At 41.4% G+C, this 14,947-nt stretch overlaps 1 protein-coding gene and 1 long non-coding RNA gene across 3 annotated transcripts in view; both read right to left on the reverse strand.

Annotated features, from left to right (window-relative positions):
• cnbd1 (cyclic nucleotide binding domain containing 1) overlaps positions 1-14,947 on the reverse strand; it is a 163,500-nt gene that overhangs the window by 77,570 nt on the left and 70,983 nt on the right. For both annotated transcript variants that reach the window (XM_069921988.1, XM_069921987.1), the window contains exons 5-6: positions 6,160-6,305; positions 4,523-4,641 (exon numbers count right to left, since the gene is read on the reverse strand). In XM_069921988.1, coding sequence (XP_069778089.1) covers positions 4,523-4,641; positions 6,160-6,305 — 265 coding nt within the window. The remainder of the gene's footprint in view (positions 1-4,522; positions 4,642-6,159; positions 6,306-14,947) is intronic.
• Positions 12,710-13,977, reverse strand: LOC138755636 (uncharacterized). The gene is made up of 2 exons (XR_011352438.1): positions 13,632-13,977; positions 12,710-13,319 (listed from the first exon to the last, which is right to left on the reverse strand). It is a non-coding gene; the product is annotated as an uncharacterized lncRNA (long non-coding RNA).

Genomic DNA, 14,947 nt, shown 5'->3' on the forward strand with positions numbered 1-14,947 from the left:
TCACTTCATATTTTCATCGCGTGCTACATTGTGTTGATGGACCCTCCATGATAGCAATCACCTCCAGCCAATGCTCAGCAGATCAATCCGCGTGATCTATGGGGGTCAACGTATACAACAGTCAACAGCCCATCTCAAGCATCACGAGCTTTGAGGGTCGGATATACCATAAAACCCTTAAAATGAAGCTGAAAAGGTGGGGGGAGGGGCGGGGTTACTTATACACTGGTCAACTTGTACACTGAAATATATGGTATTTGAAAGATAATTCTAAAGTAGTTAATCTTCTGAAATCAATAAATGACTTTTATTTAAATGGGAAAAAAATTGAGCAAACAATGGTGCTCCCCTCCTATCATGAGGAAATAATGAAAGTTTCAGAAGCAAGGGGTGGGGGAGAATGGATGCTGATTAATGACTTCTTTTTTTCTATTTCTAAAAAGTTTTATTTTTCTGCATTTTAAGAACTGTTAATTACTAGCCGATTTTTGTCAATAACATTCTAATCTTTGAATAGTGTCGGTAAAAAATTTAGCGTGGGCTCAGTGCAATACAGGAAATAAAACAGCACTTAAAATGCTCTTAATAAACACAAACAGATTAGTAAAACAACAAAGGATTAAGTCAGTTCTGATGGGATAGCAAAAAGTCTCTCTCTCTCAAAGGTGGAGGTCTGGGGAAGACAGTCTAAGTAAACTAAACAGAACTTTATAGATTTTCACCCTATTGCAATCTGCTCACAATCGTTTTTTTATAAATCATTTGTGTATTTTTTTCCACACTATAAATTGTGCGCTTGTTTTTTCTTACACTCACTAATACTTTAATACTAAATACCAGATTTTTAATCTGAAAGGATAATTCAGTTTCACATTCTGTAGTTGGTGCTGGACTGTTCCTTATTTTAACCATTGTGGTCTTTAAGTATCCCAATTAATTTTTATTTAAAAAGTGATCACAATCGAATAATCCCTTCTACAGGGCTTCTAGATCTTTGGAACCATCATTCAGATGGTTAGTTTCTATGACTCCTGGAAAAAAGTTCAATGTCAGAATCTTTAAGAGGAAACAAAAATATACTATGGGTGGGAGCTGCCAGTTATTATTGAGTTTACTTTGGTTACCAAGCAAGGTCAGAGTCGATATCAGACATGCATTTTGCTTCATTTGTTCGGAAGAGGTACTGAGAAGTGAAGGGCAATTGCCTGCTACACTGGGCATCATTACTAGTGGGGCAGTTCCTACGTCAGTATTCTCTTCCCCCACAGCTGAAGCATCTACTGCTAGGTGGAATGTCATTCATTTGGTTGGTCGGCATAGTGGGCCCACTTTTCCACCACATTTCTTGGGGAAAGGTGTTTGAACTATGTATTGTACAAAACTGACAAGGTCTTTATTTCTATTAGGAGTATTTTGGGATATAAGCATCGTTTCTTGGGGCTTCCATGGAGTGTATAATTCCATAGCATCAAGTTGATTGGCATGTCCTGCCCTTGGGTTTGAGACAAATCTGTTTGGGAATAGTGTGTTAGCCTTTTTACTTTCTCATTTGGGGCACATTCTCATTGTTTTGGCTGTCACCCCATACCATTCATTCTCTCTTTCTCTTTTTTTTCCCTCCTTTTGTGTCTGAGAGTGGTAGGGCTGTTGGGTGGAGGGCAGGTCTCATAAATAGGATGGTTATGCCTGACAAGTGGTCCTTAGGTATATTATTCTTATTCTCCCTGCCCTTCCTCTCCTGCTGTTTGTTGTGCCATTCACATTCTGACTGTAAGACCTGTCAGGTTTTGTGTTCTCCATTGTGAGTGCATACTGCTATTCCCCTGTTGCTCACATTCTTTCTCTATCTCTTATTTTTCTCATTATCCCACTTCTTGTGGGTTTCCTCAATCCATTCCCGGATCTTTTTTCCATTTCTTAGCTTCCACTTTTTCCCAGATTAATTGTTCTGCCTTGGCTAAAGTGCTTATGTTCCATGTTCCTCCTGCTGGCCATGCCTTATTTCCCAGCCTTTTAGTCAAAAGTGCTGACAGGGGACGATCTGCTGCAATAGGGTAACCCCATTGCTCTTGTCTATAGTTTGCCACATTTCCTAGCCTGATTGGCTAAATATTTCTCAAACACTATTTTTCCTAATAAGAGCAAAATTTCCTGGACGAGCAAGTAGTTGTTTCCAAAGTGTAAGTTAAATTTCCAAGACTGAGAAGCAATTTTTTCCAAAATGTGTGTTACATTTAACCTAACAAGTAGTCGTTTCCACATTGGGTATAGTTTAGTCACCAGTCTTTGAGTTAGAATAGGAAATTTCCCAGACTAGTCATAGTCATTTCCAAATTTGAGCTCAATTTCTCAAACTGAAGACATAGTCATTTCTAAATCTGACCGTTACCTCAAAGGTACCTTTAAATTTAATGAAGTACGAACTATACAACAATAAGCACACCTCTTATCCTTATTTCCTTAATCCTTATTCCTCTAACCTTATCTTGACTGTCTTTCATTCTCTGGTTCTTTGTGGGTCTTGGCAGGGAACCAGATCAACCTTGTATGAGGGACCACAATGCTCCCAGGAGTTGGTGATGGAGTTGGGACTCAAGGGTCCCGAAGGTGGACTTCAACTCCTTCTGACGGTTTCCTTGTGGCCTCTTACTTCATACGAAGAGATTGTCCCAGCAAGACCTGCCGACAATGCCCAATTGATAGTTTGACCCCGCTGTCAAGATAGAAAGACAAGCACAAGAACTATAGAGCAATACAAAATCCTTTATTACAATTATGATTACACTAGCAGGAATGAGTAATATTAATGTCAGGTAGACAGTGTCACCTGCCTAAAACCAGAAAACCTCATTTGAAGTTTACAGTGGGAAGGTACAATATTTAAGGCATATTCTTGACAGAAATTTGATAGACATCTCTTTGAACTCATTGTTACAAGCTTATGTTTTACTTCTTGCGAATTTCCTTTAAGACATTTATTCACATGTACAAGTCATAATTAAAAGATATCCTTCTTGCCTACAAAATTAAACAGTAGTCTGGAAGAGTTTCTCCCAATATACACAGATGTATGTTTTCTGCCTGCCTGATATCTGGATTTCAATTACCATATGCAAATACATAGTTTCACAACCATTTTAAACCTCTAAAGTTACCAAAGGAGAGAAAAACTTCTTGGAAGAAACAATATTAAGTCTGAAAAGGGCTGGTGTTGTTAGAATCACTGGATGCGTTCTACAGCATTTGACAAGTCAAATCACATCTGACAAGTTGTGAAACCTGGACAACTGTGTTTGCATGGGAAACCTTTGATGAATGGGCTTGCCCGTCCCATTGACAGTTTAACTGAATGGGATGAGCCATTTTGCACCTCCATGTTATTAAGCTATTATAAGAGTCTGTGAGGCTACTTGAGTGTTTCTTTGCACAGGAACTTTAGAAATGGCTGAAGTAGTTAATTCAGAGAGCTTTGCATAAGACGATGATGGGTGTTAATTGGCTTGTCTAGAATGTGGTCTGGCAACCCCGGGTGTTTCTCTCTCTGGTCCCAAATAAATGTTATGTTTTTTCTCATAACAGTAGTGTTCGGCTCCGAATCATGGGTCCTCTACCGGCATCACCTACGGCTCCTAGAACGCTTCCATCAGCGCTGTCTCCGCTCCATCCTCAACATTCAGTGGAATGACTTCATCACCCACATCGAAGTACTCGAGCTGGCAGAGTCCGCAAGCATCGAATCCATGCTGCTGAAGACCCAACTGCGCTGGGTGGGTCACGTCTCCAGAATGGAGACCATCGCCTTCCCAAGAACGTGTTCTATGGCGAGCTCTCCACTGGCCACCGAGAGAGAGGTGCACCAAAGAAGAGGTACAATGACTGCTTCAAGAAATCTCTTGGTGCCTGCCACATTGACCACCGCCAGTTGGCTGATATCGCCTCAAACCGTGCATCTTGGCGCCTCACAGTTCGGCGGGCAGCAACCTCCTTTGAAGAAGACCGTAGAGCCCACCTCACTGACAAAAGACAAAGGAGGAAAAACCCAACACCCAACCCCAACCAACCAATTTTCCCTTGCAACCGTTGCAACCGTGCCTGCCTGTCCTGCATCGGACTTGTCAGTCACCAACGAGCCTGCAGCAGACGTGGACATACCCCTCCATAAATCTTCGTTCGCGAAGCCAAGCCAAAGAAAAGAAAGAAAAAGAAAAGTGTATGGACATCATAAAAATGCAAACTTTAACACAACAAAAGCCAATTCCTTGCCATTGAAACCCGTGCTGCCCAATTACACCCAATTAAACTACAAATTCTGTATGTTTTGGAGGGTGGGAGGAAACCCATGCAGCTGATGGGAATAATGCATAAATTCCTTACAGACAGCACCAGATTCAAAACCGGATTGCTGTCACAGTAATAGTGTTGCACTAACTGCTATGCTAACCAGAACAATGAGAAAATGTGTAACTTCCTGCATCATTTAAGTTTACCTGGATGAAGTATATTTAATACAAATTATTCATACCAGTTTCTGAGATGGATCAAGCCAAGTATGGGGATGATTACAGCTCAACTTATCACCAAGCATCGCATAGGGTCTGGCACAACCTTTTAGGATCATGTAGAATGCCTGGTATCCAAATACTGTAGAAAATAGAAATAATTTACGTTAAAAGAAAGCTCTGGTTTTCTAAAAACTTGCCTAAATGATTATGCAGAGATAAGTGAAAAAGAACCAAAAATCTCTCAAATATAACTATAGCAGGATTCTAACAGAATTCACGACAAATTATTCCCTGATAAAAAGTTGAAGTAAAATCTTCAGATATCCACAGTATGCTTTAGAATAGCATCTCTTCTATTCATGTCTGTTATTAAACAAGGTCTGTAGATCCTGTGACTGTAGTTTAATGTACAAAAGTGCTGGAGAAACTCAGCAAGTCACACAGTGCTCTGCAAGTCAAAATTAATAACCAACATTTTGGGCCTGAGCCCTTCATCAAGGTTTAAGCAAAAGGCAGGCACACACTTGAATAAAATAGTGATGGGAGGGGCAGGAAGAGGAGAATCACTAATCTTGTATGGCTTTTTCTAATATCCTGAATTCCTGAAGGATTCCCAAGCTAGACCCTCAGAAAACTCCGAACCACAAAAATGGCTTCTCTTATGAATGTGGTTGATTGGAATGGCAAAGTTCCCACCACTTATTCTTCACTGCAACGCAAACAATTAAAAAAAAACTACTGTCACACTCCTCTCCACCACATTGCAAAAGTGTTGGAAAAAGTCATGTTTCTCTTCTGATACCCTAGTGATAACTGTTGTTACAAGTTTGGAATTTGTCACATTGTTGGAAAGCTAATTATAAATTGATGAATAATTTTGGAAGGCGGCTTAAAAATACCAAATCAAATGATAGCAGCACCAATTCATGTAGCAGACTGGTCAATATAACATGATAACCAAAGTGTTAATGCAGTTCTGCATTGTTTAACAAAACATGGAGCATGCTTATCTGTAGAAACAAGCCTTGAAATTAGTGAATGCAGAATTCCCACAAAATATTTGCTTCTGATAAGAATGAAGCTTCTGATACAAATGCAGGGAATTAAAAACTCTGAACAGCACACAGGATCATTGCTATGTTGACCATAAGATGAATGTATGACATGTCTTCTTTTGATAGATTTGAATGAAATGAGCATCAGCAACGAATAAGTTTGCTGCTCAGATAATGGCACTAAATATGCTTCAGATGATGGATAGATTAAAGGTGGGATCTTCGGTTGATGAGTAACTAAACAAAAGTTCAGGGTGAAGGACAGGCATCTTCAATGTTAAGATTTTTTAAAAATGACAGAAAATTCAGTCCAATTCCAAAGTGCATTTTACTGCTATGGAAAGCTCTGTTGTAGACTTTAAAGGGCCTAAAGGCAAAGGTGCATATACAAGTACACAATCCTTTATCCGGAACCCTTGGGGGCCAGTGCATTCCGAATTTCTCCGTATTTCGGAAAGCCCACTCGAATTGTGCTGCCGTATCCACCCCCAACCCCTTCCAGTTGCCCAGCTACCTACCCCAACCGCAGTCCCTCGGCCACCTCCCCCAACCGTGGTCTCTTGGCTGCCTCCCCCAACCGCCAGAAAGTACAAAAGGTATACCTATGCAACCTCTCTTCCATGATTCCATGATTAACTGTTCACTGAGTTTTTTCAGTTCTTGGTCTGTAAAACGCATATTGATCGCTGGAAATACCCTCAGTATTTTATAAGTAATCAGATGGTCGGAGCGTGTTCTGAAATAAGAGCTAAAAAAAATTGAAAAGCATTTGAGAAGACAGTAATCGGATTTGTCTGATAGCATCTGATATCAATAGCATTCTTGTTTTTAATCTCTTTGGGTTTTTTTTTTCATTGATTACCAAGGGAATCTTAACATGAATTTGTACTCCTGTCAGAGACATGGTTAAACACATATTTCTATCAATTGGACAAATTATCTCAAATAAATTGTAGTGAATATAGGATCAGATTTTTTTTCTGTTTATACTTAACCTAAATACCATAAGACATTGGAGCAGATATAGGCTATTCAGCCCATCGAGTCTGCCCTGCCATTCAATCATGGGCTGATTCATTTTCCCACTCAGCCCTGCTTCCTGGCCTTCTCCCCATAACCTTTGATGACCTGGCTAATGAAGAATTATTAATCATTGCTTTAGATGTGACTTGGCCTCCACAACCACCCATGGCAACAAATTCCAATGATTCACCACCCTTTGACTAAAGAAATTCTCCGCATCTCTGTTCTATGTGGACCACCTTAAGACTTGAAGTTGTGCCCTCTTGTCTCTCCCACCCTGGGAAACAACCTTTCTATATATACTCTGTCCATGCCTTTCAACATTCATAATGTTTCAATGAGCTCGTCAAGTTTATTGTAATCTGATTGCACAAGTACAACCTGATGAAACAATGTTCTGCAGTCCTCAATGCAAAACACGCAGACTTAACACAAACAATACATATTCATTTCAAGTATTCACATATATACAGAAATAAATATTGTTTCATGAATATGAGAGACTCGGATGGTTAGTGTGAGCAGTTTCTTTGATCGTTCAGTATTCCCACTACTCGTGGGAAAAAGTAGTTCCTCCCTGGTGGTGCTGGCTCTGATACTCCTGTAACACTTTCCCAATGGGAGCAGCTGAAAGGTGCTGTGTGTGGGGTGGAAGGGGTCCTCAATGATTTTGCATGCCTCTTTAGACAACGATCCCAGTAGATCACATTGATAGGTGGGAAGGAGACTCCAGTGATCCTCTCTGCCACTGTTATGGTCTTGTGGATTGACCCCCACCCCACCCCAATCTATTTCTCTCATTCTCCTTAATTCCAAAAAGTAGAGGCCAAAAGCTGTCTAATGTTCCTCATATGTGAACCCTTTCATTCCTGGGATCATTCTTTTAAACCTCTTCTGAACCCTCTCTAATGTCAGCAGATGCTTTCTTAAATGAGAAGAACAGAACTGCTCATAATACTTTGTGAGGTTTCTTCAGTGCTTTATAAAGTATCAATATCACATCTTTCACCTTATATTCGATTCCTCTTGAAATGAATACTAGCATTGCATTTGCAACTTTATCACTGGAAGGGTCTTCTGCATGAGGACTCCAAGGTCCCTTTGCATCTAAGAATTTTCAATTTTCTCCCCATTTAGGAAATTTTCAATTTTCTCCTCATTTCTACCAAAGTGCATGACTGTACACTTTCTGACATTGTATTTCATTTACCACTTCTCTGCCCATTCTCCTCATGTGCCTGAACCCTTCTGCGCCACCCCTGTTTCCTCAACACTACCTGCTCCTTCACCTACCTTCGTTTCAACTGCAAACTTGGCCACAAAGCCATGCATTCCATAATTTAAATCATTGATATACAAGATAAAAAGAAGCAACCCCAAAAACGACTCCTGCATAACACCGATAGCAACTTGCAGCCAAGCAGAATATGAACCCTGTATTCGGACACTCTGCATCCTGCCAATCTGCCAATGCTCTACCCAGATAGTATGTTTCCTATATACCATGTAATCTTATCTTGTTAAGCAGCCTCATGTACAGCCCTTTGTCAAAAGCCTTCTCAAAATCTTAATATACAACACCCGCTGCAACTCTTTTATCTAGCCTGCTTGTCTCTTCTTCAAATTATTCTAATGAGATTGTCAAGCAAGATTTTCCATGAAGGAAATCATACTGGCTTTCTCCTATCTTGTTGTTGCCTCTGAGTATAACATATCCTCATCCTTGACAATTGACTCCATCCCAACCACTGACATCAGGCTAATTGGTCTATAATTTCCTTTCTACTGCCTCTCTCCCTTCCTGACTAGTGTGGTGGCATTTGTGATTTTCCAGTCTTCCAGGACCATGCCAGAATTTATGGATTCCTTAAAGATTATTACCAATGCCTCCACAATCTCTGCAGCAACTTCTTGCAGAACCTGTGGGGCCAATCTATCTGGTCCAGGAGATCAGCTTTCTGAGCATCTTCTCCCTTGAAATATTAAGTTCACTCATTTCCCTTCAGAAATCCCCAGTTGTTCAGATATCACGTTTAAGTTTATTATCATCTGACTCTATATATGCAACATGACAAAACAGCATTTCTCCCTGTAACAGATCTGTGTTAATCCTTAGCTTAATGTCCCGCATCGGACTTGTCAGCCACAAACGAGCCTGCAGCTGACGTGGACATTTACCCCCTCCATAAATCTTCGTCCGCGAAGCCAAGCCAAAGAAGAAGAATGTTAAAACCATATTTTATCTAGATATGGTTTAGTGAGCTAGTTTTGGGTGGACAGGGCTCACTTACATTCAACAGAAACTCATGGCTCTTTGCAGGTGTTAGCTGGCTTCAGCATAAAGACAACATATTAGATGGAAGATGGCGGGCCATTTGCAAAAATGGAATGTCTGCTGATTAAAGTTGAAGTCAAGAGATGAAAGGATTTATGATAGATCTTGAGATACTGGAAACAATAGGTTTTATTTCAGAAGTACCTGTGTGAACACACAGCCATTTTGTGTCAATGTGGACAGACATCATGGAGGCATAAGTGGACTTAGATGCTTTTAGCACATCTGTGTGAAAAGACATTATGAACTTCAAAGACAGAAATGATGTCACATACCATGTTACATGAGAGATTTGGAGAAATTTATTATCTAATTCAGACCCTGTGTGACACACACCGAAGTTAGAACCATGTGAAAGAAAGGGTTGAATTACAGTGACCAGAATTGGTTTTGTTATGTGTTACACCTAATAAAAGGGGAATCAAGAAAGTAAGTGGATTTGAAACAACGACTGCTCTTTTGAAAATAAAGTCTCATCGTAGAAGAAAACTGTGACTTTTAAGAAGAAAACTGAAGAAGTAGGAAATTTGACTTCTTGGAAAGACAGGACTTGTATTATCTTATTTAATTTACAGGAAATAAATTAGTGGCTTTTAAATAAGTAAGACCATTTATGCCCAGAAGATGGTCACTCCTGTTTGAAGGAATCTCTCTGAAGGACAATTCATTGAAAGAATTGCGTGAATCAGTCTATTGGTCTATGACGATGAGGACGTATCTCATGTTCTGAGACACTGTCAGCGGTCTGACCAGATCTACATGCACATGTTCAAAACGTCAGCACACTGCTGGGAAAGACTGGAGAGGTACCTTGGTGTGCCATTGTATTTTGGAAGTTTGGCAGTGGGTACATGTCTGGGCTCACTGCACGATGTCTTTTTTAAGTCCATGCTATACATATTTGGTTGCCATGAGCTTGACCGTTGCCCTGATGGAGGAATGGGACAGGTTGTGAACTTCATCAAAAAGCCGCCGTCTCCAAGACACGAGACTACTAGCTGGGGTACTCCACAGGCATGTCGCAAAGCAGACTCAGCCCATCCAATTGTGGTGCCACATGTTGTATGTACAGGCTTGTGATGGCAATTCTGTACATCTGAACATCCGGGTCCACGGCCTATGCCCTCACCAAGTCAGAGATATTGACGCCACCCTGGATATGATGCACTGCCAGACTGGACAGTGCATCAGCAACCAGATTGTTTTATCTTGAAACATGATGCACATTCATTGTGAACTCAGAAATGTTTGACAAGTGGCCTTGCTGCCTGGCCGACCACGGGTCCGATACCTTGCTATAGGCAAAAATCAGTGGCATATGGTCTGTGAAAGCAGTGAAATGGCGGCACTCCAAAACATATCGGAAGTGTCACGTGGCCAGGTACAACGCCAACAGCTCTTAATCAAATGCACTGTACTTCATTTCCAGTGGCCATAGGTGGCAGCAAAAAAAAGCCAGGGTTTGCCAATGGCTGTTGATAAACTGTTCAGAACTGCGCCCGCTGCTGTAACAGAGGTGTCTGTGGTGAGTGCCAGGGTGGCCATGGGATTAGGATGTGTGAGCACTGCTGCATTGGCCAGAGCATCTTTGGCAGCTGCGAATGCAAACTTTCTTGCACTTTGTGGTGAGGAGTTGAAATAGCGGGCCAAGAATGTTGGCGGCTGCTGGAATGAAACAGTGATAGAAATTCACCATGCCCAAATATTTCTGCACTTCTTTAACCTTGGTAGGTTTTGGGATAACATGTATGGTGTCCACTTTGGTGGATAAGCGAAACGCACCTTCTGCCATGATCTTGCGCCCTAGAAATCGATAGTCGCTCTACCAAACTGGAATTTGGTAGGGTTGACAGCAAGTCCAAATTCATCTAGCTGCTGGAATAGGTGGTGTAAGTGCTGTTGGTGTTCTCACTCATCTTGATTGTCAATGAGGATGTCGTCTAAGTATATGTATGGGAATTCTAAATCACTGCCGACAGCGTCCATAAGCTGCTGGAATGTTTGAGTGGAATTTTTCAAATCAAATGGCATCCTGAGGAATTCAAAAAGTCTGAAAGGAGTAATAATTGCTGTTTGGGAATGTCATTTGGATGGATTTGAATTTGATGATATCCCTTGATGAGGTCAACCTTGGAAAAGACATGGCAATTGCACAGGCGGGCAGCAAAATCTTGTATGTGTGGAATAGGGTATCTGTCAGGCGTAGTTATAGCATTGAACCTGTGGTAGTTGTGTAGGGTCTCCACCCATCGGTGCTCTTGGGCACCATGTGTAACAGTGATGCCCAAGGCATGTTGGAACAGCGAATGATATTTAATTCCTCCATGGCAGTAAAGTCTGCCTTAGCCTGCTGTAGTTTATCTGTGGGAGAAGATGAACCTTGGCATAAATCGGCGGGCCCGACGTGTCAATAATGTAATGGGCCACGCCATGGCCCATTGTCAAGGAATTGAATTTTGGAGAGAGCACACCAGGAAATTCATTGAGCAGGACAGCATACATGTCAGAGCGTAGAGCATGCAGCCAGTGTAGGGAAACTTGTCATTTACTATTTGTCAGAGGGTACATTTGGAAAGGAGTGGCATTTACTAGGTTCTTTCACTTAACATCAACTAGCAGGTCATGGGCCCGGAGGAAATCTGCACCCAAGATGGTCTGTGCAACGGAAGCCAAAATGAAATCCCAATGAACGCCGCTTCCCCTATTTTAATAATGACGCGTCGCGAGCCAAAGCTGGGAATGGAAGTTTCATTTGCAGCTTGAAGGGCGAGTCCCTGCTGCTTATATGTCTTTTCGAAGAATGTTGGTGGGAGTAAACTGAGCTCAGCATCTGTGTCCATGAGAAATTGTGGATAGAGGAGACCAGTACTCATGCCAGCTGCTGAGCCCACTACTGGTGGCTGGCTTTGTCATTTCCCGACAAATTTTCAGGCTAGCCACTGCCACCGTGGTAACCACACAGGGCCACGCATCTATGGGCATTTTTCCCCCACCGGCCGTGGTAAAAATACCATCTCGGTGCCTATCAGTACGTTTGCCCTTTTGTTTGAAGTGGGCATGGCTATTTGCCCTATTTTGTCAACTTTCTTTTTTTAAACAGGAGCCCAATGAGAGTATCCTGAGTATATAGGTGGTGTGTAGGGCACGGGAGTTGTCTCTGCTGAGAACACGGGCTTTATATGTGCAGACACTTGCCTTGGCAAGTCAGCCTCCCGAGCTATATCATGGGGATGGCTGAAATCCATGTTTGCTATTGGTATGGAAATGTGACCTGGGTGCTTTGTCAGGAACAAGGTCTCAAAATGAAAGCAATTGGAATGGCCATCTGCTAGTGCGAGCATTTCATTCATTAAATCGGATGGATTTCTGTCGCCTAACCCTTCCATATTCAGAAGCTGTATCCCCCGTTCATGCCTGGTTAATTCCAGGGTGTCCAAGAAGAACTGCCGGAACCTGGTGTATTGGTTTTCTGCCGGGGGGTGGCCAATAAATTCACTTACTTTAGCTGCTGTAGTGGCGTCTGGTGCCCAATGACATACCAAAACTATGTGTCTTCAGCTGTTATGCTACAAAGGTAGAATTGGGTCTCAGCCTGCTTTAGCCACACTCAAGGCTGGTGAGCCCAAAAAGGGGGCAGGTGAACACCTACTGTGTTAACTGCAGCTGTGACAGCAGCTGCTGCTATTGTACATGTTGACTGTGGATTTAAGCTTTGGCTGAATCTTGCAGTCATGGTCACCAATTGTAGCATTTACTCTAGTAGTGTTATTAAATCAATTCACCAGACACAGTGGTTAATCAGCAAAGACTGTTTATTCAAACTTCCCTCCTCTTTTATATCATTTCTGGCCCAGAAACCCGGGACCAGAAGTGATGTCATCATCTGTCTGTGTCGCACCCGAAGGGCATGTGGCTTAAAGTGAAGATGATGGGAGCCCCACGCCAAATTGTAGGTGAGTACCTACACCCTAGTGCACTGTGATTTGTCCCGCAGAGCTGCACGGCTGTTAGCTGCACAGGTGGCAGTTCGGCCCACTACAATATATATATTTATACATAAATAAATATATTTATTTTGGGTTGATTTACTCAGTTACAGTTAATCAATCTCACAGCCTGTGAGAGAAAGGTATTTTCTAGCTTGAAAGTCCTGATTTTGATGCTCCTGTATTTTGTACTTGACATTAATAGGTCAAAGATACTCTGTGCTGAATGGAATAGTCTTCTATGATTCTTTGAACAGTATTTAAGCAACACTCCTGGTAAATGTTGTCAATAGAGGAAAGGGAGACCCAGTGATCTTCTCAGCCATTTGATCATCCTCTGAATTGACATCAGGTCCGATGCTTCGCAGCTACCATACCACGAAATGATGCAGTCTTGCAGGGCACTCTCATTGGGCTCCTGTAAAAAAGTTGACAAAATAAAGTTAATAGCCACGCCCTCCTCAATCTCCGTAATCATTGTAAGTGCTACTGCATCTTCCTGACTAATGAGGTTTTGTGGTTTCAGGATAAGTCATTCTTTATATGCATAGCAAGGAATGTTGTTCTCTCCAGTGTGTTGTTCTCTGCAGTGGAAAATAGTAGTTTTCATCCTCCTATAGTCCACAATCATCTCCTTTGTTTAGTCCACATTGAGCAAGCAGATGTCCCAATGGTTAGCAATGGAGAAAAGGTAAGTTAACGAATGACGAAATGGTTATACTGTATTTACCTGTCATGTAGTCTGAAGAATCGGACTGCTCAGTCAGGAAAGGGCTCATCAGATTGCTTTTTCTCTTCTTCCACCTCGGGCTAGATGGATCTGAGGGCAGTTATGAATGTAACATGCTAAGCAGGCCATTGCAGAGCTACTCCACAATGTTTCACATGGATGAATTGTTGCCAATGCATGCCAATATTGTTCTCTGTTAAGATTGCAAAATCTAGTATGGGCTTGATACACACATCCTTGTGACAAATGGTTAGTAAATAGTGATATCTTCCAAAAGCTAGCTTTACATTTATTATGTTGGTTCCAATGCCGTTAAACCAACATGCTGAACACAATTAAAACAGCATTCAGAATGTTGCAGAATGAAGGATATCTGGTACTGACTTACATCCAGTTAAGATGCAACACAAAAGTGTAAACAGTAGTACTCTGGATCATGTGGAAATTCACAACCCTCAAAAAACATGTACTAGCTTAACCTGTTGCTTTCTAGCAAGGGAGAATAATGTCAACTTAGTTTGATTGGAACAACGTTTCTTCTCTCCATAAACAACTGTGATACCATAAAGTTACTTTCAGGTCTAATTGTCAATAAAACTAACATGTAAACTGGATGGCCAGGTTGATCTTACAGACACTGCCAATCAGATCTTTTCTGCTCCATGGTTGGCATTGTGGTTGGACTATATAGCATATTTCAGTGAGGAAACCCTTAATAAATTGTTTAACATGAATAGAATTCAGCAAGGGAAAGGTACATATTAAAAAATTCCTTTTTAAATTATCCACGTACAAGAATAATAAATAGATAATATTCAAAGTTAAGGACAATTACATAATAGGATATCACAGGCCAGAACATTACGACGCTCTGTTTAAAACTAAAAACTAAACCTTTCCTACCTCATAACCCTCTGTTTTTCTTTCATGCATGTGCCTCAGAGTCCTTTAAATGTCCCTATTGTACCAGCCTCTACCACCACTCCTGTCAAAGCATTCCAGGAACCTACTACTCTCTTGTAAAAAAACTTACCCCTGACACCTCCCATAAACCTTCCTCCTCTTGCTTTTTACAGATGTCCTCTGGTGTTTGCTACCTCATCCTGGGGAAAAAAGTGCTGGCTGTCTAGCCTATCTATGCTTCTTAGAACCATAGAACATTACAGCACAGAAACAGGCCCCTTTGGATCTTCTTGTCTGTCTGAAGCTTTTTTTTGCCTAGTTCCCCTGACCTGCACCCAGTCCATAGCCCTCCATACATCTCTCTTATCCATGTACCCTGTACCTGTCCAAATTATTCTTAAATGTTATAATTG

This window comes from Narcine bancroftii, chromosome 2 (assembly GCF_036971445.1).
Source record: "Narcine bancroftii isolate sNarBan1 chromosome 2, sNarBan1.hap1, whole genome shotgun sequence".
In the NCBI taxonomy this organism is placed as follows: Eukaryota; Metazoa; Chordata; class Chondrichthyes; order Torpediniformes; family Narcinidae; genus Narcine; species Narcine bancroftii.